Below are 27,972 nucleotides of genomic sequence, written 5' to 3'. Positions count from 1 at the left end.
CACACTGCTTTTTAGGTCTTATTTGTGAAACGCGGATTTGGAGGCCAGAAACGCCTCGGCTGGGGCGTCTCGGTGCTTCACGGAGCGGGCTGCATTTCACACACACGTTTTCAGGGCACCGTGTCGGGCCGAGCCGCCCGGCTGCGATAGTACCGGGAGACGTTTCACCCCTCCAGCTCCTTGGAGCACGCTTTACGCCCTTCCCTTCAGGGGTCGCGGCCTCCCAGCGGCGGGGCGGGCCCGGCCGGGGCGGGAGGCGCCGGGCCGAGGTCGGGCCCTCCCCCGCCGCCCCGCTCCGCTCCGCCCCGCCCCGCGGCTGCCGGCGGCGCCTCCATGCGCTCGGGCGGGCAGTGCGCAGCCGCGGCGGAGCCCAGCCGGGAGGAGGAAGCGTTTGCGGGGCGGAGGGAAGGAGGCCGAGGCCGGCGGAGGCGGCTGCTCATGGCTCCGCGGGCGGGCGGATGAGGCGGGCGAGTGCGGGCCGCTAGCGCTCCCCGAGGCCGCAGCTCCGGCGGGGGGGCGAGACGAGGCCGGCTCCCCCCCCCCCCCTCTCGCTTGCGGCGGCTCCGGCTGCGTGTCGGGGGCGCGGCGGTGGCAGGTCCGGCTGCTCGTCGCCTCGCCGCGGGCCGGGGTTATGGCCCCTTGGGGGAGCGCAGGAGGCTCCCCGGCATGGAGGTCAGCGCAGCTCCTGCTCCTCGTCGTCTCCTGCTGCGGTAGGTACCGGGGCAGCGACGCCGCCCGGCCGCGGGGTGGGGGGGGGTAGCGAACAAAGCGGCCTTTCGGCGGCGGGCCCGGCCGGCCCCGGGGTCCCTCGGCACGGAGCAGGGCCCGGGGGCACCCCCTGGACCGCCCCCGTCCTGCCGGCCGGCCCCGGGCTTCCCCTTGCCTTCCCCCAGCCGCCGAGCCCGGCCGCTCCACGACTCGCTCTTTGTAATTTCTTTTTTTTTTTTTATTTTCCCCCCAACCCTGCTTGGGGGGCGTGGGTGGAAATCTCCTCAGGGAAGTCCTGCAGACGGAGGCTGGGATTTGGCCCAGCTGCCCTCGCCTTTATCTCCCGCAGATGTGTGCGCGGCTGGGAACTCCGGAGTTGGTGCTCGACTGCACAAACAAACAAACCCCAAATCCTCTGAGTCACGAGTGAGCGTTGGCTCTGGGTGGCGAGAGGATGCCTGGGAGAGATGTTCCACACCGGCCGGGTTGGGACGGAGGCCGTGCAGCATGTGCTCTCCCTCGGGGTGCCGAGGGGGTGCCGAGGCGCTGGTGTCGGGCGAGGAGTTTGTGGCACGGCCAGCGCAGGCCTCGCTGGGTCCAGCCAGGGACCTCCGCTTTTGTTCAGCGCGCCCGCAGCCCGTGCCAAAACGGCATTTCGTGCCTGGTTATGAACCCGTCTTTAAACAAAGCTGCTAACGAAAAATACTTACTGATTGTGTGAGTGGCTGTGTTTACGCTGCTGCTTTATGGTGTGTAGGTAGCCTGGTGACATGTAATAGGGCAAACCCCAGATGCTTTGCAGTGAGTGTTGTCTCGCTTTCCCTCCCGGAGTTGTGTTTGTTTTACAAACTTGAGCGCAGGCTCTGCCGCTGGGCCCCGACGTGAGAAGCAGCCGGCTGGCGTGGAGCTGGGCATGAGCCTCGCTCTCAGGGGGACGTCAACAGCGGCCCTGGTTTAGCCAATTCTGAAGCTGGTGCCTTTGCTTTGAACGTGGGATTGAGCATATTAAGTTAGAAGCTGTTTTACTGTTCAGTAAAACAAACTTGAGGCCAGGGGGGTTGATAGACTCAGGTTTTGTCTGTGCAAAGGGCTTTGTCCAGTGTGTGCCTGCGCTGCGAATAGCAGTGCAAACTCTTGTCTGTAGATATACAGCATAAATTTTTAAGAACTCTTCCCATTTCATTGATTAATATATATTTGAGTAAAAATAAGATAGGCTTCTTCACGTAGAACTACGGTTACACCAGTATCTGTAACTGAATAGTTACACTAGCGTAGTTTAATTTTTGAGTGAGCCCCCTTGGATGAGCGAGGCAAGGTGCTGACCAACCTTTTAAATGCACACAAAGCCAAAGAAGAGAGTCTTTATGTAGGCTGTTAAAAAATCATGTCAAAAGCTAAAGTGAAAGCACAACTGGAAAGGAGTTGGCTTGTGGTAGAGCAGGAAATGGTGGAGAAAATCTCAGTTCTGGAGATGTTAAGCTATCCTTATGTTTATGTGCTTAATGCACTTGAGAAATGTAATTTCTGTGCAGGGTTGTTTTTTTTTTTAAACAAACTCTGTATTCTTCTCTTATAATCTCCACAACTGAAATAAAAGTGAAGTTGCTAATTGTTGTGACAAACCTCACCAGCCTAACGTCAGTAGATAGTTTCGGACTGTGATGCTATAGCTTTGGCACTGTTGTCAGCATTTCCACTGTAAAACTTTAACAACAAGCACAATCTTCTGTTGAGAGAGCGTAGGCGTGTTTTTTGGTTGTTTGTTTTAACAACCAAGTAAAATATGTGCCAAATAACATTTTTTTTATGGACCTTTACGCTAGGTTTTCCAAAGTTTAACCAAGTACTAGGAAGGCTCCATAACTTTTTTTTTTCTTTTTGCCTTGCTGAAACCCGTTGCTATTCATCGTCACCATTGATATAAAGGGGAAAGCAGCGTCCGCTTTCAGTCAGTGGGCTGCCTCGTCCTCGTGAAGGATTAATTTCTCCCTACAACTTATTGTTATAGATGTCTGAAGTCCTGACCAGTTTCACAGCTCAAAGGAAAGGAACTTTGTTCTTCCCACGCTAGAGCATCCAAGAGGAGAGCAATTATTTGCTATGTAGCAAAGCCCTATCTCTCATTTTGGTTTGTCCTGTTCATTTCTTTGGGGAGAGGGAAGTGGGGGTGAGAAATATTCCCCATTAAAGCATATTATCTTCCTGTACAACTGCTTTTAGTTCTTCCAAACTAAAATAATGTCACTATGAACTTTGATCAAGGCATTGCTGACAGCAGTGTTGATCCTGAGCAGAGTCTTGCAGATATCATTATGGTACTGCATGTTATGGCTTTGAATACAGTAGGCAGTGCTCAGGGTAAACACATACTTGGAAAAGCAGTAGTTCATTGCTTTGGTTGACTTCCATTATGCAGTTGCACAGCTATATCTAGAATTTTCCACTAATTAAAATACTAAATTCATGGAGGTTGATATGTGGGACTTGAGCTCTCCAGAGAATGTTTCTCTGTTTCCCTGTAGTTAGTGATTTTTTTCAAACCTTCCTTCTGATGATGACTGTAATTATAAAAATTTGAGAAGGAGGAATACTGATGTGTGAAATATTGGAATAGCACTGACTAACAAGAATTTTAGCTTGGTAGGATATTGGGCAGCAGTATTCACTTTTTAATATAACTGGCCTTCCTGTTGACTTGGAAATTTTCTATCCAAGAAATACTTTATTATACATCTCTCTATACAATTCTGGCATGGCTTTTACCAGGATAAGCATGAAGACATTTCTGCATATCTCAAAGGCCCTAACAGTTGTCTGTTTTCAAAACAAAGCTGTGTGTTGCATTAAGTGACTTCTGTAGGGGAAAAACATCATTTGAGAAGTTGGTCGTATTCCCTTGAGGGCAGGATTTTTCAAAACAGAGTTTGATGATTGATTAGCTGGAAATCAAATGAATTTTGTTTTCTTGTTAAAACATCAGCTTGGATTTGAGAACTCAATTCCTATTACGTTAGATTTTTATTTAACCCTTGGCAGGATGATGGTTTATATCTTACAGGTGCTGTAATGCAGGGTTTTCAGGACCAGGTAGGGAGAGACTGGTGAACAGAGTTTAAGTTTAAGAAAAGAGAGTTTAAGAAAAGTCTCTGGAGTGGCACAGTGCAAAAACTAAGGCATGCTTTTGTTTGGGATGTGGTGTGGAGGTGTCGATACTCGCTTTCTTGAGATTGCTGCAGAGTCCAACTTTTTATTATCTTAACTGTACCTGTCATCCCATCCAGAATTTCTGTCCCACTCCACAGAAAACTACAGCAGATTTTATTGCGTGTTGTAGAGTTGGTAGTGATCAATGCCGAGGTACAGTTGGCAAATTACCCTACTTCTGCCTTCACCAGATGTAATGAGTATAAAAGAAAAGCATTTACAGAAGTAGGACTGTGTGACCGAAACAGCTCGAGGGAAGAAGTTGGTGGCATGATAGAGATCAGTCTTACTTCTCCGTATCTACAGGATGGAGTCGGGGCTTTACTTAAGTGCTGATGAATAAGAATCATTAGAAGAGGTCAGAAAATGGTTATTCCCAGAAATCATAATTGAAGCAATGTTGCATGTTACCACTGAGACTGCAATGCTATTGACGTTATTCTGGCCCATGAAAAGAAGAGACATACAGGCTTTAAAACGCTTAGTTCTGTATTAGTACCATGCCGGGTTTCTGTGGTACAAATGTTGATTGAGATTACAATGAGATCGCACATATAATCTGTCGGGTTTTTTTGTTTTTTCATGGTTTTAAGATCAGGCAGGTCAAATTGTTACAAAAGTTCACTGGTCTGGACCCAAATTTCAGTTTTGTGTCAGTTTACTGACAATGGCATGAGGGAAAGTAAATTTTTCTTCATTTGTTTTGTTTGAAAGAAAAGCTTGAATCCTGTAAGCAAGTAAAGTCTGCCAGCCAAATTATTTCCTTTTCTAAAGAAGTTGTGCTATAAAGCCAGAACACACTGTCATAAAGGAATGGCTTGGCTTAATAGACCATTGTACCTTAAACTCTTAAATGTCACTTTTTAGTGATACTTCTGGGATACATTGGACAAATATATTTTGCTAGGAGGTAAATCATATTATTGGCAAAACTGCTGCGTTTAACATATTAGAAAGGTTTTGTAGTCCTTAAAGAGAAAATGGCCTAATTTTAATGGCATAGCAATTTCTATTGTCTAAGAAGTTTATCATCTGTCAAGTTATGTAAGTACATACTCAACTGGCTGTTCAGAGCCACAGGAGTCAAAGTACCTGTGAGGTCATGTGGATAATACTTAGAGTGTTTGTCTGAGAGGAGAAGAAAAAAGCACGTCCTAGACAACCTCATAGCAAAAAAGAGTTTGAAAATTTAATCTAAGGTAATTGGGGTGATTGTAAGTACGCACTAAATGAGAACACCTTCAGCCAGAGGGTGAGCAGAGAGGTACTTGTAGCTGGAATCAGGACAGGAGCCACCTGACTCCATTACTGTCATCAGAGCAAAATGTATAATTAGCTTGGCTTTTCCAGCTTTTTTCTGACATTGCTAGGAGAAGAAGAGCACTGCTGGGTTGGAAGGGCCCTACGGGTGAATCTGTTTGACTCCTTTGTTTTGCTGCATCCTATTTCAATATCAAATAGATGAGTACCACATCTGTATTATTTTCAACTGAGTACAATGTATATTGTTTTTATATTTCTCCCGGCTAAGACTTGCAATTATGATCAGTCTTATGGTTCATTAACAGATCTCAAATTCTTAAAGTTAATATTTTGATACGTTAGTTAGATAAGTACCCCTGCACACACTTACCTTTTACCATAGCTTTTTTTGTGCCCTAGCTTTCCAAGCTGCAGAAGGCATTTTTCTCATACTTGTTAAGTATGAGATTCATTCCCTTATTTTTTTATTCATGAGTACTGTTTGTACTGCATACGTAGTCTGTTTTTGTTTTTTGAGATGGCTCTGCATTTTCCAGGGGTAGTGTTCTGTTTATATTGTCGCAGATAGTTAATAGTGATGCTGAGCACTGGAACAGCTAAGTTGTCTAGCAAGGCACTAATTGAGTGTGTGATTTGTTAACAAGCTTGGATTTTTTTTATTTTTGCTGTCTCGCAGTTCACATAATCGCACTTGTATTCAGTGCAGAATTGCTAGCTCTAACGTTTTGTCGTGCCAATTATACTGAGGTGTCAGGTGGTCAGTAAGATTCAGCCTGCTTAGTTGACGTGGCTTTAAGAAAACGTTGGGTAGCAATGTGTTTAATAGCATGGGAGGTGGCTGTAGATCCAAGTTCCTGTGTTTATCCTGTCAGTAGCAAGCAGTGGTTTATATAGCAGGCTCTGTGATACTGTGCTCTGAAAAGTTGTGTTCTCCTGACTACATTTTGTGGCATTTTCTACCCTTGACTTTTTGACATAGCTGTTCCTTTAGTAATATCTCATTACATTAAAGTTTACAATTGCATTGAAATACATAGTATTGCTTCTCATGAATATTTAGGCTTAAACTACTGCAATGAATGTGACAGACAGGTCAGCGCAAATACTTCCAAAAGCGCTCTTCTGGACTTCGGTTCTGACTTGGTGCTCTGACCAGATGCTTTAAACTTGGATACGCTACAACTTTCCTACATGGTTAGCCTGTTGATGAAAGAAAGGCTTTTTAGCCAGGCAGATATATTTAGTAGTGATCCATTCGATTTTTTCCCCCTCTAATCTGACAGTCTGAATGAGGGCATTGGTGATAAGTTGCTCAGCAGTTTCTTGAGGAACAACTTTCTGGAAGTAGTCAGGAAAAAGTGTTAAAAATCTTTTTGCCCTAACTTGTTACTGGATCAAAAATTAGAAAGCAATGATAAAAATAAAAAAAAGCCTTTAAGTGGAGTGCATTTATTTTTTGGGGGGGAGGGTTGCGGGGGGGGGGGTTGGTCATGCAGAAACATTTGGCTTAGTAGCTGCGGTTGTCATAAGATACTCTCTCTTTTCACGTAAGCATCTTGTGATTTATAGGTACTTTTTAGTAGGTTGTGGGGAAATTTGCTTGACATGCAAGAAAGATGAACATAACTTACTGAGAATTACAAACTTTCTGCAAAGCAACGAAAGTGCACTATTTGCATTTCTGCGTAAGGTGAAAGTAAGCTTGAGCTATGTTTTTAGGCTGTGATTTGCATGTTTGCATGCACCTGATTGTGTGTCTGTAATTCGTGACCACCCTTCCCTTAACCGAGATGTTTCTTCTGCCAAGTGGAGTCCCCAGGACTGACTTTGTGTAGCAGTTCAGGGCAGTGTTTAAGTCAGTTGCAGACAGAAAACAAGAAAGTGATCCTCTAACAAGCAGTATGAGTACACTCTGGTATGTGGTGGAAGACTGTGGTGGTTAAAATTTAGGAAAAAAACACTCTGGTAGAGGTTCCTGTAACTTGGTTTTATTATTCCAGCTTTGTATGAACCCACTGGGAGACAGGTCCTTCTGAAACTACAGATTGTGGGAACAGGTCTCTCCTGTACTTTTCCTCTAATCTATAGATCTATACTATCTTACTAGTAATAAGTTTGTTCTATTCAACACGTCTTAAAAATTTGATGAGCTTATTCATTTAAGGAATTGTTCCTTTCAGAATAACTTCGTCATTCTGAAAGTTTTCAGAAGTGAGCAAATAGAGAACAGAAATTGGAAGTCTCGTTGATGCGTCTCGGAGAGGGGAAAGCATGTGCTTGTGTTCATGTGTTCTGGCTCCTAGGCTTTACCTGTATGTGAATTTTCATTAGAGTTTTGTTAGCACACTTTTCTATCCCTTACAAAGCATACTAGAATCCAAGAATGAGTTAGTATACCCTCATTAGGGTATTTTACTTGCATGGAATTGCATTTTGAGTATTTCAAATAGAAGAAAGTAAAAGCCTCAGTTAGGGATATTGTAGTAATTGGGACTGATAATGCTAATGAATAGGGTCACCTCATGCAGTAAACAAATCCTTATATATAAAAATGCATAGCTTTAAGTGGAAGCCTTAGCACCCCCCTTGTTTTCCTGCTGAAGGAAGCCCTTTTCAAAGAGAATGATTCTAGAGCCCTAATTAACATGCTGTCTTACTCGTTGCATTCGTGTATTTACTGCAGTCTGTTCTTCATACTGCTAAGCAATTACACGTTTCCATTTGCTCTCTTCTAAAGAAGTGCTCAGAGACAGTGCACAGGGATTTAACTCCAAATGCATGTCTAAACCGTATGGAAATATTTGTAACTGGAGTTGGGAGAGTTCCTGTTTCTTTCTTTCTTTTTTTTTCTTCCAATTTATAATTATAAAAAGTACGGAGATACAACATTTCTCCTTTCCATGATGCAAACACCAGTTTAAATATTCCCAAGCAGATCTCTGTTGGCAAGTCAGGAAGATAAACGGTAAAATTGTCAGACACCGGTGTCTTGATCATACTGACATGCAACTGGATGTACTGCTTGGGATTGATTTGGGTAGTTGGGTAACTAGTAGAAATTGAGCTCCCATTTGTGTGCCTTTCTGGTGCTTAAGTTTCCTACCCTAAGGTTCGAACAGAATGACCAGTTCCATGGCTAGAGATACTCATGAAGAGTGGAAAGTTGGGACAGCAAAGAAGGAAAGACTGGAAAGTCTTGAGAAGACACATTTGTGGCTAACAGTGGCAGAACCATTCTTTAATACGGAAGGGAAAGTGCAAGCTCTCAGGGAGAACAGCTGTTACTTAAGAGGCTGTGAAAATGGCAGTAAGGGGAACGGTCTTTTTATTTTAAGGGGCGTTATGGTGACTGTGTGAGCATCTAATCAGTCTAAGTTGTTACTCTTAGGAATTATCAGCAGTCAAGAAAAAGGATTGGAGTGCAGCTGGTCTTGCATGTGAGTCCATCTCTCCACGTGGTCCATCTCTCAGGTCTCAGGAGTATGCTCAGGCAGCGGGTTGTCACAGAAACTTGAGATTCCTGCTTCTTACCTGTGCTTTAGAAGAGATAAGTGAACGAGCGGAGATATTAGAGGATTTTTGTAGCACAGCATATGGCTTTTGTCAGCATTTTGAAACATTCTTTTTTGTGACCCTGGCGTGTGTTCCTCTTCTTGCTGACAGGGCGTTTGGGCTTTGTGCTTCGCTGCTGGCTGCGTCTCGGCGCCGCCTGCTCCTCAAGTGTAGTTACTGCTGACCTCCCTGTCGCTGCTGATCCAGCTGCAGCGCTTTGCAGTGCCTGATGTTGTCTGGCTGTCTCACTCCCATCCCTGATGTGAAGTCGTCTCTTGTGTCCGTTGTCTGAGCACGCTGCAGCGAAGCTTCAGTGCTACCACAGTTCTAAAGTAAAGAGTAACCCAGCATACCAGGGCTGAGTGATAATGTTACCACTCTCTTGTGAAGTCCACAATACTAAATTTCTGTTTCTCTTCTTCAGCAGTGGAAATCTGTGAACAATACCTGGGGCCTGTAGAGCCCTTTTGCCTTAATGCTGTAAATGTATGACTTGGCAAAAGGAGTATACCTTTGTCTTCTTGCTGTAGTGAGGAGCAGAGTCAGCTTTCCCTGCCATCTGTTGGAGCCACACAGCTTGTCTGTGGTGCCTTTGGGTCCATGAGGAGTTTTCCTGGAACAGGAGATCCGGTATTCCAGATGTGCAGGTTAGAAGGAGCAGCAGTGCTGCGAACTGTATGCTGTAATGGTGTCTCCAGGGATGAGCCCCTTTGAAGTCAGGCTGCCCAGAGTGTCAGGTTAGGGCCATGGATGGGGAGTGAGACCCCCCTCTGTACTCCAGCTAACAAAAAGTTGAGTAGTGCTCAATACTGACTTTTCTAGAATCAGTATCATGAAAGATTCAGCAGTACATCTGTCTTGAAATATCCTTTAAAAGGGCAGAGGCCAGGAATATGTACGCGGGGACTGAGTGAGTGTGTTTGAATCGCTATTACCAGTTTTCTAGAACTCACCCTGGTTTCTGGTTTTGCAGAGGAGGTGGACCTGAACTCTGGGTAGCTGTTTCGGGCTTTGCACATGAAGGAGATAGCCATAAAATGCAGTAGCTTTTAGAAATTATTAATAACCAAAGTAAATCTGAATTTAAATTTTTAATCTGAGACCCTGCTTGCTGACCGTAGTGTACATTTGGGAGCCAATAAATTGCTCAAAGCACTTAATTTGAAATAAACATCCGCACTTTCTCATGCATGCGTGTTACTTAAGTAAAACGATCACATCAAACAGTAGCTTTTTTTCCAAGGGAGGATGACGTATTCTGATGGAAAGGAGAGCTGAAATAGCTTTAAAGTTGAGAGTTGTTGCACACAATTTATAAATTATTGCTATATATGTAAGGATTATGGCATCAGATCCTTATCAAGCAACTCCTTCATGCCTGCGCTGAAATGCTGTATACTTTGATATATTTTTGAAGTGTCTGAAGATATTTTATTTTACTTAGACATGTAATCGGGGTTTGTGTTTGGCAGTTCATGAGGTTCCATTGTTCTGGGCCTACTCTTCTCCCTATATCTGGAAATCTGCTATTGAAGAGAAGGGATGTGTACTTAACTGAGATATATGCTTTGTTATTACATAAAAGTGGATAAATAGAAATTTGAACATGTAGGCATTATGTCTGACATCGATCTTCTACTTGTCACCATGCTGTGTCATATTTCTTGCTATTTTAAAATTCTGTGCTTTTCTTTCAAAAGGGTGTAGGAGCAAGTGCTGAATTTTGTTAGCAGGTTGGCTTTTAATAGAGTGAAATGTCTGCCTGTATACGTAATTTTTAACTGTTTATTTTACAGCAGAATTAGTGCTTTGAAGCCTAATATACCCATTTTCCTTTTCAAGCTATATTCCCCAGAAAGGAAATCCAAGCCTTAGAACTGCTCTGTGGAAATACAGAGTGAAGCATGGTCATGATTTATTTATTTATTAGTATTACCAAATACTGAACCACTGCCTTAGCCTCTTCTTAGTGAAGTTAGTTATTGACTTCATCTGTAATTCTGCTAACGGAAGTTGACAAAATCGAGGTAAACCTCTGGTTTTCTGATGTGCGTATAACTTTGTGTAAGTGCTAATAAGTTTTCTGGCTGTTTTGATTATGTATATACGTAGTTGGAGGGGGAAGGGTGTGGACTTTTAATCCAAGCTCAGCCTTGACTTTGCTGTGCTTTGTTGTGATCAGTGTAAATTTTACTGCTGGCATCAATAAGACCTAAGTCAAATCAAATTGAACTGCTTTTAAAAATGAAGTAAAATTGTTACCTGCAGTTTCATAACTATAAGCAAGGAAATTGACTTTAGACCTTAGGAATTTTCACTGGCATGTTTATTAATTCAAAATTATCTTTATAAAAAGCTGCATTCGTAAATTTTACCCAGCCAGGGTTATTGTAGGCTATTCATCTCTGGTTTAGGTGATCCACTTTAGAAAGCTATGCAGGTTTTTTTTGTTTGTTTTTGCTTTGAGAGGATAAAGGCTGACATGAATGACTTGTACATTCGCTTTTAGCTGCAGCAAGCCTAACAGTCGTCTTTCTGGGTACTGATCTGGATAAAATACTTGTAAGAGAGAATATACAGACCTCTTGAGAAACCTCATTGTCTTAGTGTGTACCAGCACTGGTAATAACAGAAACCATGTAAAAGTCAGTGCTTAGCCTCTGTGTATGTCTGTAGGTGATCCTGAAAGGAAAAATCAAGTAAGTAGTCAAGTGGATAACAATCAGTGGTGGAGTATAAACAGAGCAAGAATTTGCAAGTATTCTGTCTTCACAGTAGGCACTTATCACAAATAAGTCGTACTCTTCAGTTTTGCAATAATACCAACTTCAAAGTACTTCCTAATTTTAGAAAGTAATGTGTGTATATACTACAAATACAAGATGAAGAATGGCAAACTCATACCATGAAATATTCCATGCTTCCTTTATACTTCTTTTCCAGAACCGTACCTCATGTAGTGATGCCCTCTTCCTTTTTTTTTTTTGAATAGTGAACACACAGCGAAACCGATGTCCTTAAATTGTGGCTTATTATTATTCATTGGGCAGAGTTGCCAGTAGGAATTGTAAGGGATGTAATCTGCTTTCATCAGTGCACGAGTGTAACAATGCTTTTCATGCAAATTGAAAAGAAGCTACATCTGAAAGAATACAACTGCCTGTCAAATTTGGTTAATGGTATTAACATAACATACTAGTATCTTTGTACGTGGCTCTTTTCGAAAGCGTTCTTCATCACATCCTTCACAAGTCGGTTTGTTTCACTTGAACAGTGGTTGAATTTGAGTGTCCCAACAAATAGCTGCTGTTTGAAGTTTTTTCCCTAGTTGGCTGTTACTTCATATGTATCATCTCTTTGTAAGAGAGCACTTGTGTATCAAGCAGTGGCTTCCTGGTGCTAAGCTTCCTTAAAAATAGGCTTACACTGGAAGGATACCATCAACCTAACTGACTTAAATTTACTGTGCTTTACTGATATGACCTGCTTGGAAAGAAATCTTCAAAGAATATTTTTATTTTAGAATATTTTTTGTGCAGTTGCCTAAAAGCTCTTTATTATCTACGGATTAAGCATTAAGATGGGCTAATAACCCCTCACACTAATAGTGTTCCTGTGAAGTATTCTTGTTTACAAGGTAGAAGCTGAAGCACAGAATATAAAAAGCTGCTCCATAATTGTTCGTGAATAGAGTCTGCTACTTCCCATTTCTTGTCGTTTCTGATTTTGTGCATACAGTGGGGAGCATCGGTTTGGCTTAGCTTAAGGCAGAGTCAGTGTGGGAAAAGGCAAGCTTATTAAAGGGATGAGAGGCAACAGGAATGTGACTTACTGATCTGAACCTGTCTTCAGAGAAGTCTCTTTTTCTCACTTCTCAATGTAGGCAGACAAGTCTGATTACTTAAATGCCTGAAGCTCAGTAGCGTGCAAGTCCTGAAGTGTGCTAAGTGCATGTATCTTGGAGGTTGGCTTCGCACCTGGAAAATTGCCCACTCAGAGGAGGGAAGATAAAGGGTGAAGAGTGGTCCTAAAGCATTTAAATGCAAATGGCACCCTTTTGGGAAGGATGCAATTGCTGAATTTTTGTGGAACTGGAAGGAGGCTGCTTTGAGAGCGGTGTGTCTGTTACCACTGTATTTAAAACTCCAGCTCCTGTCCCTGTCTGTTTTTAAAACTGTAAGTACCAACTGATGCCTCTCATCCCCAAAATGCCAGTCCTCTTCTGCTACGGCCTATTGTATATTTAAGCTACTCTTTGTTAAGTGGACGGATGCAGTTTAGTGATGATCTGCTGCTGGTGGTTAGAGACCTCCTTCAGACGAGCCATTTTACTGGAAGCAGGAAAGTAAAAATGTTTCTTCTCAGGATTTATAGTATTCTGTGTCGAGTTTCTTATGTGTTACCCATTTAGTAGCAGGTAGTTTTGCAGTGAAGCATTTGTGTTGGAATACAAGGAGGAATATACATTTTAATGAAACTAAAACCTGATTTGGGGGACTGTTACCCTTCTGCCAAATGTGGTAGAAATAGTCCGAAATATTGAGAAATGAGTGTACAGATGCACACAGTTGCTCTTATACTACGTGATCCCTTGGAAACTAGTCTCAAGTTGATACACAGATAGCCAGATAGGAGTGAGGGTGAGCAAACTGAACAACTCAGGTGGCTTTGGGAGTATCGGGTTGTGAACTGGGTGGATGGTGGGTTGGGCAGTAATTACATTACTTGACCTTCAGCCATCTAGTGTTCCTCTGAATGGTTCTGGCAGGAATTTTCTCTGAGGTAGCGTAGAAACATTTTGATATAGTATCCCATATCTTTAATAAGATTTTTTTTTGGTGGTGGTGCATTGGGGACCCAAGAGTTGGACTGGACTTGATGATCTTTTTGGGTCCCTCCCAACTCGGGTATTCTCTGATTCTATGATTTTTTTTAAAGATATTGTAAATGGACTGCAGAAAAAAAAAAAGTAAGTTGTTAAAGCTCTTAGCAGAAAGGAAGTTAATGTCGTACGTAAATGTGTGAGAACAATTTTTGGTCAAGACAGGAGAAATAAGAGCTGAAAGGGCTTGATGTTGAGGCAAAAATGGAGATATGACGTACTAGGTGTAGGGATAACGTGCTGGAAAGTAATTATGAGTACGAATGTCAGAGTACATGGTGATAAGGGTTTTGGAAATACCTGTTAGAGCATATTCTCCTCTCAGAGGCATTCATTCCTCTGATTATATTCAAGCCTACTTGGGCTTTTGCCATAGGAGCTCTCTCCTAGAGAGTGTGTGTGTATGCTGGGGTATGTTCACTCCTGTTGCTCTGCCTTTACTTCCCCAGGGGAGCTGGGCCTTTGGTAAGGTTCTCCAGTGTACTGTGGTGTGAGGCTTGCTGTACTGTCTTCATGAATGTCTCAGGGTCTGGAGGGGATGGGGAGCACCGTGAGTGCGTGAACCCTCATTTATACTTCTGCCCTTCTGCGCATCAGCCTGAGAACAGGAACATGGCAATTCAGCAGCCTCACGCAGTGCTGGAGCTGAGAGGGATAGTGTAGCCTCAGGTATGGCCACGATTATGAGATCTGCTTCAGTTAAAGGAGACGGCTTACTTCTTGGCCGTCCATCTTCATAGAGCTTTTTCGTTGAGATGGTAACATTAGGTGGAAGTGAATGGTCCAGTTCACAGCTCTGTAAATGTGCCTGTCTATTTCAAGGTCGTCCCTAACTTCCTCAAATCTGTTTGCTCTTTTGAATCACCGTGAACTTACATTTAAGACATGAAGGTTCAGTGTGCCATGAGACACCAAAATTGGCTTTATTTGACAGAGATAAACAAATAAACGTCATAAATTTTCTAGACATTTCCAATTTCTTGCAAAATGCTCAGATTCAAATCATGATTGTGCTGCACTGAGGTACATTTACGTGCTTGGCAGAGGTGCATCTGTACGTGTTTGAATGACGAGAAGGAAACAAGGATGTCGTTTGAATCCTGCATTACGGACATAGCAACGTAAAGCTGAAGGATGTGGGACTTCTCTTGCATGCTTAGAGTCAATGTACTATAATAAAACATGGGATTTTGTGACCCATACGATGTAAGGCTTTTCTTACTGCCTCTTTTGAGAATAAACACAGAAAGTGAATTTAGGGGCTTACAAACAACCTTCATTGTATACTTTGGCATCTACAAGTCATTGTGATCACTTAATTTCTGTAAGAAGTAGTAGTCTTTCAAAAAATAACCCAGGTTTTCCAGTGGTGATTTCTGTGTCTTGGGAACGCAGATTCACAGCAGGGAAATTTCACATGAGTGTTTAGAAACAAACTTAGGTCTGCCCTTTTTGATGAAGCTACGTATTCTGTGGCTGTCTTGAAATCTTGCTGTACTCTGAATTGCAGCTGCCTACACTGGCTGTCAAGTCAAATGCTTATTCAACCCTACAGAAAGGATTTCTTTGCTTTGTTTTGCAATTGTGGAGCCATAGTGCTATCCAACAGTCTCTTGTTTCTAGGTCCAGATATTAGAAGATTGTTTATCTTTTTTAATTCCTGTGAATCCCCGTGGTGAGAGGCTCCAGGACCCTGCAGTTCTTTCCAATGAGAAACGAAATACTCTGGCTGTCACATGCATTTCTTTTCATAGCATATAGAGGTGGCAGTGTTAACCATCTCTTTATATTGCAACTACTATTTTACAACTGTTTTCACGTAACACCCCCTCCTGTCTCTATAGCTACCTCCAACACAAAATAGTTCAGGCTTTCCTAAATGCTTCCCAAAGTTTCCAAGGGGCAGACCTTTACATATGGTGTGCAGAAGTTTGACTTGGGTTATTTGGGAGAAAGAGGGAAGGCGAGGGAGAATGATTAAGAGCTACTCGGTGCTTAAATTCCTCAAAGTTCTGCTTCACTTGGTTTTACCGTCCTGTTGGTCTGCAGTGGTTCTTTACTGATAGCTTTCTCACTTATTAACACTGCTCAGGTTTGTCCATTTTTCCTTTTGTGCTTCCTACCACCTGGGTAGATGTCTACATGGGATGAACAGAGCTGTCATATTTGCTTTCCTCAAACCTTCTGGCCACTGCTGAGGTTCCTATAAAGCACCGCTGTCTGATTATATTTTGGCACCTCATGGGCTGGGATTTCCGATCGGTTTATATATTGTTCTCTCTTACTGTCTGTTCCTTTAGCCGGTAAGATGTAACATACACCGTTCTCACAAAGCAGTGAGCTCTATGGAGCAGTGGTTGCTTTTTGCATGTGTCTTGCTCCTGACACAATAAATCTATAATGATGATAAATACTTACTTGTGCTTTTAGGAAAAAAAATGAGTAGTATATCATTGTGTTTTACAGATACTATGAGCTAAATAGGGGAGAATCTAAACTTTTTGCAAATTCATTTTTGCAGGTGTCATTTCAGACACACAGTGTCTGAAGTCAGAAGTGTTAAAAGTTCGTCTTGTAACGTGCAAAGTACAACACGAGCATCTTTCTTGCAGGACAAGAATCACAATTTTAACAGCAGATAACATGGAAGGAGGGGAAAAAAAATCCCCATTCCAAAGAGAGGGAAATAAATACAGGTTTGAGTCTTGAAGTTTTATACCTGTTCTCTATTATTCTTTAAGTAGATAAATACATGTAGGCTAATTCTAGTCTTTTGAAAATATTCATTGAGCTCCTCAAATTTACTATTTTAGGATCAATGACTTGTGCTGTAACAGATTTTTAGTAGAAGTATACGTGGGTCTTGCTTAAAACGTTGGATAGAAAATAAGTTTTGCTGGATTATACACTGTACTGGATATTTCCTTTATTATTTGTTTTTATGAAACTAATGTGCTTTCAACAAAAAGAATGAAAAAGTAGCAAGGCTGCCACATACAGAATTCTTCTATGGATGTTGCACATACTCATGCAAGTGTGTGCACACGTGTTTGTACCAGGAATGTGCCTTGGCTATTAAAGATAATAAGAAAATGAATTTCACGTATTGTAGGCAATCTGTCTAACTAAACAATCTAACTAATGTCTGTCTTCTTTTTGAATAGAAGCAAATCACGATGCGTTTTGAGGAATGCAGCATGTTATGACTGGCAACTTGCAGCAAATTCAGCTCTTCCTAACTCCTGAGGATATTTAATAAACAGCATAGTTTAGGCAAGTCTAGAAAGTTATTGTAACTAATTAATAGCCTTTTCTGTCATAGTGATTGAGATTTTGAAGCTGACAACTGTAGAGAAGCAACTACGTGGATTGAATGTCTTTTTATTAGTGAGAATAGAAATGTCTACGTGTTGTAGTTCCCTCAAAACTCAGTGACATCTCCATTTCTATCTGCTACAACTAGAGCAGATCAAATTATTCATAATATATAATGGCACGAATTTTGCATGTGGGTGTTTGTACAAAATTAACAAAAAGCCTTGTTCTACAGGGGTTGGAGGCACAGGCAAGAAGTGTGTTCCCTGCGGGGTTTTTCCCTGCTTTGCCTGTGCTTTTTACCACGTTGTTGCAGTTCATCTGAACAGTGGTGTGCTGAGCTACGCTATGCGGGGTTACTTCTACACTCCAATAGCTTCAGTGAAGCGTTAATAAGGGACAGAGGTTCTGTCCTGTGTATTGGAAGATAGCTGGGCAGACTGCGTGACATTTCGTGTAAGCTCAGTTTCAGTCTGAATAGGTGCTAGGGGTCTAAAGACTGGCAGACTTTGCATAAACAAGTCTGCACAAGTATTTGCAAGGTCTGTGGTTTCTATGAACTTTTTTTGTAAATTAAAGAAAACAATCTTGGGAACTTTGCAGTGCTTTTTAATTCTATCAGAAAGAAAATCAAACACATGAAGGAGTACAAAAGGTTGTCCAAGTCAAAGGTTTATTTCTAGTAATAAGTAGCAGGAAGGGAAGAAAACAGTTTTATCTTTCAAATGAGTGTTTTTCATAGACACAATGAACTGCTGTACTTCTATGATTTTTATATTGGATGTTTGTGCATGTAAATACAATGTTGTTTCACTGTCTTTTCCAGTAAAGGGCTTGCATTCAGTTCAGTTATGTCATTATGGTGAATGCAGGTGGGTTGTTTTTCAGTTAATTTGTATTTAGTGTTGTTACCTTCCTGAAGGCAGAGTTGAATCTGAGTGGAAATCTACTCTTTAGCTCTGGCATTCCCATGTTTGCTCAGGCTGAAGGTCGTTCACTAGGAACCCAGCTAATTCAGAAGTTAAGTTTATCAATCCTCTGCTTTTGTGCCTGCCAAACGTATGAGATTTCCTCCTTGATTTCTGCCTGAATTGTAATATCTTAGCACATCTGTTGTGTAAAGGCTTAAGAATAATTATTTCAATTGGCTTTATTGTATGAAACCAACAAGTTTAATGCTTTCTGGATTTTGAGGCCATTAATTGTGTTTTTTTCTTGTTTGTTTGGTTTTAGTGAACATGACTAGTTTCCAGTATTTTCCTTTTTCTCTTTTGTTTTGAGCTATCGGTCACATGTGATGTAGGCCCCTAATAAAGAAAAAGCAGTGAAGTAGTGTTTTCCTTTTCTTTAATAATCCTCGTGATTCTCTTCGCCCCCCTCCTTCCCCCAGTAGAAAGTACTCCTACACTACTTAAGTCTTTTTTGGAAAAAATCAGTTGTAAATCTGAGTCATGCTGTCATCTGTAACCAGAAGCTTAGATATTTTGAGGGTTCCTGGTAGGGATTCTTGGGGTAATGGCAGATAATGTTTTCATTTCTGCAAGCTTACATTAGATCTCTGATGGTTGCTGTATTAGTTTATGAATAATGATTTCATTTCTTCTGTTAGTACTTTTTCAAGACAGAACAGAATCAAGACATTGAAAGAAGACAGGGTATCCAGCTGTATTATATCTTAAGAATATATGACCCGAAGCTCTGCTTTTAACATCTAATGTCTGACAGAGCTCTGAAATCTTCTGGTTGACTGTAGATGGTTTTTAGATTTATTTTTATATATAATATGCCAGCTGTATGTATAGACAGTTGCCTACTACCATGTGTTCCTATTGTTGCAAGGAATTAAGAAGGGAAATCAATCTAAACCTGCATGGAGCAAAAGCAAAACCAGGTATTTTACTGCTGCAACAATATAAAGAAACTGTAGTAGATAAAAGTATGAAGCATGTGGAGAGTATGAATCAAATCTGAAATGCTTTTTCCCCCTACTGTATAAGCACTATGCAGCCCACACATCAAATTTTTCCCCTAGTCTAGCACTTCTCAAATGAGAAATACTTTTAGTTTCTGAAATGGGATTTCAGAAGGAAAGAATAGTTGCTGCAATTGAACATGTACAAAGGCTCTGAACAGCCCTTTGTTAAAATAATTGAGCTTTATTATTTTTAAGCATAGCTTTTTAAAATAGCAGAGAGACTCTGGCTTTTTCAAGGTTTGTAAGTAATAAGACAGTGGCATGTTTTTGAATAAGAGGGTAAATTGCTAATTTGCATTCATAATAGGGCCTAATCAGTTAAGAGTAGGTGCTGAAGCCTGTTCTAAAACCTTATCAAGGAGATAATTTAGTTAAGGATGGGTAGGCAGTATGGTCTCTTTTTCCCCCTAGTTTCTGTTTTACTCCCTTCTCTTCTGATTTCCTTACCTTTTTTTTTAATTACTTCAGATTTAGCTGTAAATTCACTGTTTGAAGTGTTTAATTGTTTTTAGAATTCCATTTTTTTTTCCAACTCCCCATTTGGCTAATCCAAACTGCTGCCCTAGATTACCACCCAAGGGCAAGTAAAACTCACGCTGTGGTGTCAGTCAAGTATCTGACTTTGTACCTGGCGGAGCAGAAGTATGGGGTTTGACGTGAATAGAACTACTTATGTGCTTAAAATCAGGAATCTTGCTGAAGCTGAGCCAGTGTCTCTGCTAGATTTCCAATTTCCACTACTTGCTGCCAAGTATATTAGAACTCACTATAAATATTTTTGTGGCATTTTTGAATGAGAATTAAATAAAAATAAATAAAAAATCAGCCTGTCTTCTGTCCCCACCTTTTCTAACTAGAGCTGATGAGTTTTAATTGTTTTTTTTTTTGCTGAAACTTTAATACAAATGTCCTCTGAAGTTAATAACTAAAACAACTTGACTTAAAGTGGTGTGTTTTTAATTGTGTGTGCTCAATTAAAAAAATGTATTGTGGAATTCACAGGTGCTTTTGTACATAATATTATGTAAAAAGTACCAAGTTTTTTTCCACCTGCAGCATTAAATTGGAGTTGCTATAGTTACTACTCTAGCTTCTCTTTTGGGGCCTAGTATAAAGGAACCTTGGGTTATCTTGGTAATTTGGTGTGCAAAGACCTCTTTCAAAAGTGTTTCCTGTTCTGCATCTTGTGCAAGTCTCTCCTGCTGGTACACCCAGAGATTAGGCTTGTGCTGCATTAAAACAGCCAAGCGCAGAACTGCTGCTTGCTTTGTATCTTTGACTGGCAGCAGCAGAGAGCTGTGGCTTCCAGTGGAAGAAAGAAAGAAAGAGCAGAGCAGGAAGTGGCAGAGGCGCCTTACCTTTAGAGTAGGAATGCGTGAGCTCTCTTTGTAGACTGCAGCATCTTCCAAATTAATTCCTTGTTGTAGCCCAGTGGTGCTGGGGGCTGTATTTGGATGCTCCAGCATCATCTGGCTGGCAACAACTGGTGTAAAAGGGCAATAGTGGTAAAGGATTACAGGTCTCTACATCTCATTATGGTTTATATGGAATTCTGTAAGTACTCTTATTTTGTGACTTGCGACAGCATTTACAGTTGGTGTAATATTCGTCAAGAGTGTATGCTTGTTTAATGAGTCCAAAAAAGAACTTGTGTTGTTCATACTGAAAGACCATGGAGAATCTGAAGATGGTGCGTGGCTTTGAGATGGAGCCTCGCTGACAGAGCTGAAGCTGGGTAGTTTGAAGGGTGACTGCATTCACAAGCCCTACGGCCTCACAGGACCAGATTTGTGGAGCAAAACAAGCTATACTGAAGATTTGATGTACGCATCGTACACATTTCTGTAGGGCTTTCTTTGGAAAGTGTGGCCCAGGGACGCATAACCAGTAGCAGTGTGTCTTCCAGGTTAGTGTTCTCTAAAAGGAATACAGATACTAGATGCTGTAAAAACTAAAAATAAAATCTAAATCCTACATACAACAACTCCATTGCAGAATTGATTATCCAGTTCTTGTCTTAGTTTTCTAAATAAGCAGCATCGTAGCCTAAAATAAAAATGGTACATCATAAAATAGCAGCATTATTGTAAACAAATGCTGTGCTTTATCTTTTTTGTTTTTACAGTGAAATCTTTATGTGCTTATTTTGTGCTTTTGTGTCATAAATACATTTAAATAAGCCACTATTTCAATATAATTTCATCTGCTAGTCGTTTTTATTCTTTCCTTAATTAAAGAAATTAATTATGCTATTGGAGTATTGGAGTATACAACACTTTCTCATTTCAGAAGAACATTCACTTGCACTGTTTGAAATTTTAGATATATTTACTGTATCTTCTTTGTAGCAGATGTTCTTCTGTTACAGGCATACGGAATAAATCTTGTCACCCTGCTCAGCTTGCTTTCAGTAAAAGATTTCAGCTGATGTCTGTGCAGCACTAAGGCTTTGTCTTAATGCTTCTGTCACATTACATGTGTAATTTCATATTAAAACAAAAGGTTATTTAATCCTTCCCTTACCTGGAAGGCTAATTAACATCTTACTGCACAGTTTAATGGTATTTTACAAACGACCAGCTGAAATTCCTATGAATCCAGTACTTAACCCTAAGGAAATATGTTAAAGAACTGCACATGACTAATTAACACCCAACTGTTCATTAAAAAAATAATAAATAACTCTTGCAAAAATTATTCAGATAAACTGGAGATTATTAATCGGTTAATGCCTAAAAGTAGGTCTTGTCATTTCTCATGATGCTTTTTTAGTTGCTTTTGTCATTAAATATATAAACTTGTGCAGAAATGCCCTTTTTTCAAGGAAGTAAGCTGCAGCTGGGTACGTGACAAAAACTTCAAAGATGCAAAGCACTATGTAAAGAGCAGTAACAAAGACACGGGGATAGGAAGTGACTGGGGATCACTAATCTGACCTTGAGTAGTTAATCCAAATACGTATCGGTGCACCAGCATCTTCATTCCACCTCTAATGAGAATGATGCTGTGGTTGCAAACTCGGTCATCAGAAGGCAGGAAATAGTGCAGTGGTGTCACCTGTACAGGCGGTGACTGGTTTCTGTAGGAATGTGGGAATGACACTGCTGCTTCGCCTTGTTATGAGCGTAGGGACATAATGAATGCTGCCGGGCTTCAGTGGACTGTGTACTCTGAGCTCAGCCGCACCTTAATTTGAAGCATTCCCTGTAGCAATAATACTGTTTATTTCATGAACTGTTCTGGGAGGGTAAGTTTCGAATGCTTAGACTGTACTTTTTTCCTCTCTCTATTTGTTCAGCTTTCAGTTCCTTATGATGTTGAAGTTTCAAGTGTAGCTCTGCTCCTGTCGTCTTCGGCAGACAAATTCTGAATTGCTCTCACACAGTTTTACAGTGGTAAGAGAACATGTTTTGCACAGACAGAAGAAAAAGAACAAGAGATATCAGAATATTCTGAGACAATTATAGATTTTAAAGGGTGAAATACAACATCTCAAGTCCCTTTTATATCCTCACATTCATTTTAGATTACAGAAAAGGTTTTCTCAATTGCATAATCTCAGTTCAGTGTGTGCTACTCCTCCAGAATCCTAGGAGGAGAGTTTGGCAGCAGTACAGCCATATACCTGTGGATATGGAGCTCTTTGCTGTTGTTACGGGATTAAATCTCTGCACCTCGTGCATTAATTCTAAATGTACAGTAGTTTAAGAAATAATAAGCGCAGAGTGCTCACTAGGTAAGGGATTGTAAAAGGTGAACCAAAAGACTGAGGAGGATCCTGCCTAATTTCTGCATGTGACATACACGGATATATAAATAATCGAATATAGTGAGTTTGGTGACATACTGAACAAATGTTTTATCTGGAGGAGGGAAGTAGTGCTGGCTTTTCTGCTGGTCTCCCCCATGCTCTGCTGTGAGACACAACATCTTCACTTCATCCAGAGTAACCGTACCTGTGCTCATGGTTGTGTGAGGCCGGGCAGGTGGCCTTTGCACCGCTCTCCTGCAGGCTCAGCAGAGCAGTACTGCTCTTGTTCAGCCCGCTGTCAGCATTTTCTGCCGGAGCTCAGTTCTGCAAAACCCTGCTTAGGTACTGGCAGGAAGTGGGATGGCAGCTGCCTGTGATTAGCACACAGGGTGCTTGCAGAAAGTGCTCACACTCTGAAGCAGCATGCTGGAATACTACAGAGATATCGTGGCTGTTTTCAGCTCCCATAACTAGATCTGGAAGGATATCACCATTTTTTGGATCAGGGAGTTACAGGGCCCTTGCTACAGGGCTTTTTAGTGGGGTGGTATGTAAGGCACCAACAATTTGTTTATGGAAGTGTATTGTAAGTTTCATATTTTGTTGGCATTGTCCATGCTTTACCAATTAGATGTAAAATTTGGTGAAGGTTGGTGCAAGGTAACTTAATCTGGAGAGTCAGCATCAACAGGCCGAGTTTATTCTTTCTAAGGTACAGGACGGGACAGCAATTTTGGAAGTAGGAAGAAGAAAGGAAGTTCGATCGTGTATTGTCTAAGTTGAGCACGTACCATAATGAAAGGTATTTGGAAGCACCTGACCTACAGGAAGTGGATACGATACATTGTTGTCCCTGATAATTGTACTGCAAGAGAAATAACTCGGTCCAGCCTGCTTGTGTAGGACTCATTATGCACCACGTGGTGATTTAACTTCAGGTGGTTTAGAAAAAGCTCTCTCTTCATAGCCATGTGGTTACAGCAGTTCCTCATTTTATACAGCCCTAGTTATAGGGGTTGTAAGTGGGCTGTAAAAGCAAATGGAAGTGGCTTAATCTTGACATAGGAGAATTTAGTGTCAAGGCAGGTATGATTGCATGATTTTTTTGTGGACAACAGCTACTTGATTTGACAGAAACAGCAAAGGTAACTCCAGTGTGGTTGTTTCCACTATGGATTTTTTTTTCCATTTTTCATTTCAACAGTGAATTTTTCTCTAGAACACAGTTGGGATTTAATTCAGTCCCAAGATACATGTTCCTGTTCCAAACTGAGTTTTTAGAACACAGCGAATTTTTAAGGTGTGCTTCTACAACACTCATCAGTTAAGTGTGCATTCGTATTAGTAGTTTTAGTCAAATTAAGACAAGGTTTTAAATTAAGAGTGATTATTTGGTATCTCAAATAGGGCAGTAACTTGGTAAAAAAATAAACTTGATGCTCTTTGTCTGAAGCCTATGAGTTCATATATCTAAAATGCAGAAGCTTGTCTTGTTTAATCTGAAAGTTTTGACTAAAAGGGACGTTGTTACTGGGGGCTGGGGCTGTTTGGCTCTCCTTGAAAACTGCAGGCGTTTGAGTAAAACTTAGGGAAGTTCATTTCAGTACTGCAGGCTTCGTTTTATGCTGTGAAATTATCTGCAGTCAACCATTTGAGCCTGATATTTCCATTTTGAGAGAGATGTAGCAAGCATGCCATCAGGTAGGAGGCTCGTAGGGGTCTGACCTTGTAAAATGAAGGCTGCTGCATTATGGATAGGCTCCCTGTAATCTGAGCATCGCATCTACTGTGTGGCTATCAAATAGATGGAACCCTGTAGCTATTTTTTTTCCAACCATAGCATGCTTTTCAGGTGTTAAAGCACTGCTTTTTTCAAAGTTTTTCCCCTTCGTTGTCCTCTGCAGTTTGGTCGGATAAGTTCCCAGCCCCACCCTCCAGCCTATATTTACGTTCCTGCCTCTGATGAAATTCACATGATATCAATGAATCAAATACCTTCCAAGGCTGGCTGTTATCTTCCGTCTAGTTTTGCTTTCCTCTTCAGACTCCATATCAGAGTAAAGGGCTCGTGGTTCTTTGACCAGGTTTTTAGGAAGTGACATTGTAAGGGTATTGGGTTGATTTTTTGGGGGTGTGGGTGGTGGAGAGGATGCATGTAGCATGGTTTCATATAGACCAATAGGGGAGAGATGCCCCAAGTGCTGAAAAACGTGCAGGTAAACCTAGTGTTGTCTTGCCTGCTGCTGTGGCCAGTGAAGTGTGAGAGAAATCAGAAGGAATTAATTCACATGTTGTTGGAGCTACTTGTCTGTTTCTGCCTGCTGGGAAGACAAGGCAGCATCTCAGCTCAGAGCATTTGAGTGGGATAGAGAGAAACTGAGGGCACAGGGATGGGGTTTTGTGCTTTGAAAATGAAATAGGATTTTCAGGAGGAGTCCATGAGAATCAGTAGTTGGTCCATACTTAGGCCATAACCATACTTCGGACACTTAAGGGATTTTTAAAGTTAGTTGAGACAGAAAGCTACCTCTGGAATGGGAAGCTTTTCTGTTCTGTAAACATACCCTGTAAACAGTCTAACTCATTTAATAACTGGCTGATTTTTGATTGCAGTCAAGGGATCTTTAGAGCTATCATCAGGAGTGATAACATCAGGCACGTGTGCACTTGTCTAAAAAGCCCTTGGAAGTGCTTTCTGCGCATTTGTTCAGCCTCTTACTTGTCGTTTAGCACGTCATACCCTACAAAGATTCTATTTTGATTTAAAAACAAGCACACGAAGGAAAATAAAAAACCATACGGGGTGCTGCTGTTTAATCTTGAGCCTCGTTAATTTGAATTTTTTTAACTTAAATGTGGTTGCTGCCCATATCTTAATGTGCAGGACTAAATTTCTCTTGCATTTGTTTAACAGCACTGCAATGACATTAAAAAGCTCTTGTCCATTTGTCATATGTATTTTTTAAAAAAAAAAAACTATATAGTCCTGATTACACAAGTGATTTTTTTTTTTTAAGGAATCAACAACAGCCCAAAAAGTGATGAAAAATGTCAGATTTTGAAAAGCAACTTGATTTCTTGCAGGCAGGCTGAATTAGTGCCTGAGCTTCTTTGTGTCTTTCTTCCAGCACTGAGCCCGTCGCACATCTTTCACCAGCTCTTGTAGCTGGTGTGGACAAACTTTTATCAAGTTTCGTTAATGGCAGCTGCTTCAATTTCAGGTTCAAATGGGAATGAAGAGGGACTGAATATTTCTTTAAAACATCAAGAAATATGGAAGTTTATTGGTGACCTAAGAAGACTTTTATATACTCAAACTCTGATGTGTTAAATAGACTAAAAGGATTTTCAAAGATAATTATGTTACCATATCTTAATGAAAATTACTACTCTATTTTCTGATATATCGATATTCTAGTGCCCTCAGTCTATATGGAACTGGGACATAATTGTTGAGATCTTAGAAGGGTCGTTGCCTAAAAATGTTACAGAGTTGCCAGCAGTTAGTAAGGGCATCTCCACACAGTACGTCAGTGGTAGTTTCCAATAAAAGAGGAAGGAAGTAATACTTTGGGAAGTTTCTAAGGTTCATCTTTCATTTAATGAAAGGTTATTGGGAATGAAAAAAGAACTTTTAGTATTACACTGCTTGGATCGGAGTTGAATTTATCATCACACATTATTGCTTCTGACTACTCACTGAAGCTAGCTTGAAAATAAATGTAACATCACTGTCAAGTTACTCTTTTATCATAAAGAATATTTCGAAGGAAAATATCGAAGTACTTCATTTTGCATATTGACATAAGTTGCTTTTCTTATTCTTCCAAGTCTAAGTGAATGTGTACAGGATTTGGGTGTGAGTTCCCATTTTAATATGCTTCTGGTTATTACTGATGTATAGTTTATTTTTCTCAGGATCTTTTGTATATCCATTTTGTATGTATTAGTAAGTCCTTTTTGAAAATACAGAACTGGTAAATAATTGCTGTAATTTGAAATATAAGAGGTTTTTAACTTAAAACTAAAGATCTTGAGATAAGGGCAATATTTCTCTTATGTTAACTGAAATAATAGGAAAAAAATGATCAGAAGTAGGCTTCTGTGGAATCAGTTACAAGTAAAATTACTTTATACCGAAGATGATGTTTATTTTGTAAGTTTAGAGCTAAGTGTTACTGAAGACATGAAGTCAGAGTGAGAAACATTCCTTGGCACGTTAATTTATATATGAAAGGGAGAAAGTATTTGGAGTATTTGGAGCTTTCTAAAACTTACAGGTATATTTTAGTTTTGAAAAAAATTTTATTGGAAAATAGTTGCTTGCTAACACAGTATTTGAAGGGTTTTTTTGTTCTAAAGTACTTCTTCCTTTGGAACTTAGAGGGAAATTTTACAATGTTGACTTGTTTTAATTGAGACAAAAAAAAACTTGGTATGTAAATATCTGTAGTGAAATTAGTATGTAAAAATACAGGGAAAGGAAAAAAAAATCACTTAGAGCACAAGGATTTGGGTTGTAAAAGAAGAAAAAGGAGACCTGGTATTTTTCTACAAAGTTCGATCATCAGTCTTCTAATTGTGTTGTGTCTTTGGGAAGTGAAAAATTTTGACTGTGTTTGCTGTCAACCCCAGGAGTAATTTCAGGAGCATTTTATTTGTAACAACTACAGGCGAGGAGCTTTGAGATGCTTACATAGATCCGTATGTTCGAAGTCAACTGTAACAGTCTTTAAGCTTGGTATAAGAGGACTTTGAGTTTTCTTCGTGTGTTTATGGTTCTTGTTTATGCTCAAGTTACCACACATACATTTCATTGCTGGTAGAACAGCTGATTTTACATGTTTGAAAACCAAGTATGACATAAAACATCTACAGTAGAACAAAACTTTGAGACTGTGGCATGGTGTTAAAAGTTGCTTCGTTGATGTATTTAAAATTTTAGATTCACAGGCTGTGTTCAAAACAGCCTATGTATGAAAGCTGCTCTTCTCCTGAAATACCTGGAAGATAAAAAAAAAAAATAAAGGTTAAAAGAAAAGATGCAGAGTAAAAGAGGAGAATGAGAGCTGTTGAGAGGGAAAAAAAAGATGCACAAATACAACTTGATCTGTCACATCTTGTAATCTGGCTACCACCTGTCAGCAAAAGTATTTGCTTTAGCAGATTCTTTGCAGAAGGGTGAAGTAGCATGAGATTTGGAGGAACAAATGTTGTCTTTAACTCCTGATGAGCACATGGGTTTTGCTGTTGGTCACCTTTGCAAGTACACTTAGTTTTAAGGAACGCTGACGTAGTTAGTTCTTGGCTGTATCTGAA

The 27,972-nt window shown here is 40.7% G+C and overlaps 1 protein-coding gene and 1 long non-coding RNA gene across 3 annotated transcripts in view; both read left to right on the top strand.

Moving 5' to 3' along the window:
* Nucleotides 1–351: 351 nt before the first annotated feature.
* The window catches only part of LRP12 (LDL receptor related protein 12), a 51,654-nt gene continuing 24,033 nt past the window's right edge, over nucleotides 352–27,972 (top strand). Inside the window, exon 1 of one of the 2 annotated variants that reach the window (XM_080580687.1) lies at nucleotides 352–710. In XM_080580687.1, the coding sequence (XP_080436813.1) occupies nucleotides 632–710 (79 nt within the window). In that variant the 5' untranslated portion in view covers nucleotides 352–631. The remainder of the gene's footprint in view (nucleotides 711–27,972) is intronic. The other variant, XM_080580688.1, reaches the window with a different exon arrangement.
* On the top strand, nucleotides 722–27,681 carry LOC308189971. The gene is made up of 2 exons (XR_013946758.1): nucleotides 722–16,308; nucleotides 16,777–27,681. It is a non-coding gene; the product is annotated as an uncharacterized lncRNA (long non-coding RNA).

The sequence above is a fragment of the Anser brachyrhynchus genome (genome assembly GCF_964034855.1).
Source record: "Anser brachyrhynchus genome assembly, chromosome: 2".
Classification (NCBI taxonomy): Eukaryota; Metazoa; Chordata; class Aves; order Anseriformes; family Anatidae; genus Anser; species Anser brachyrhynchus.
Note: the sequence above shows the minus strand (reverse complement) of the source record. Positions and strands in the feature narration are given on the sequence as shown.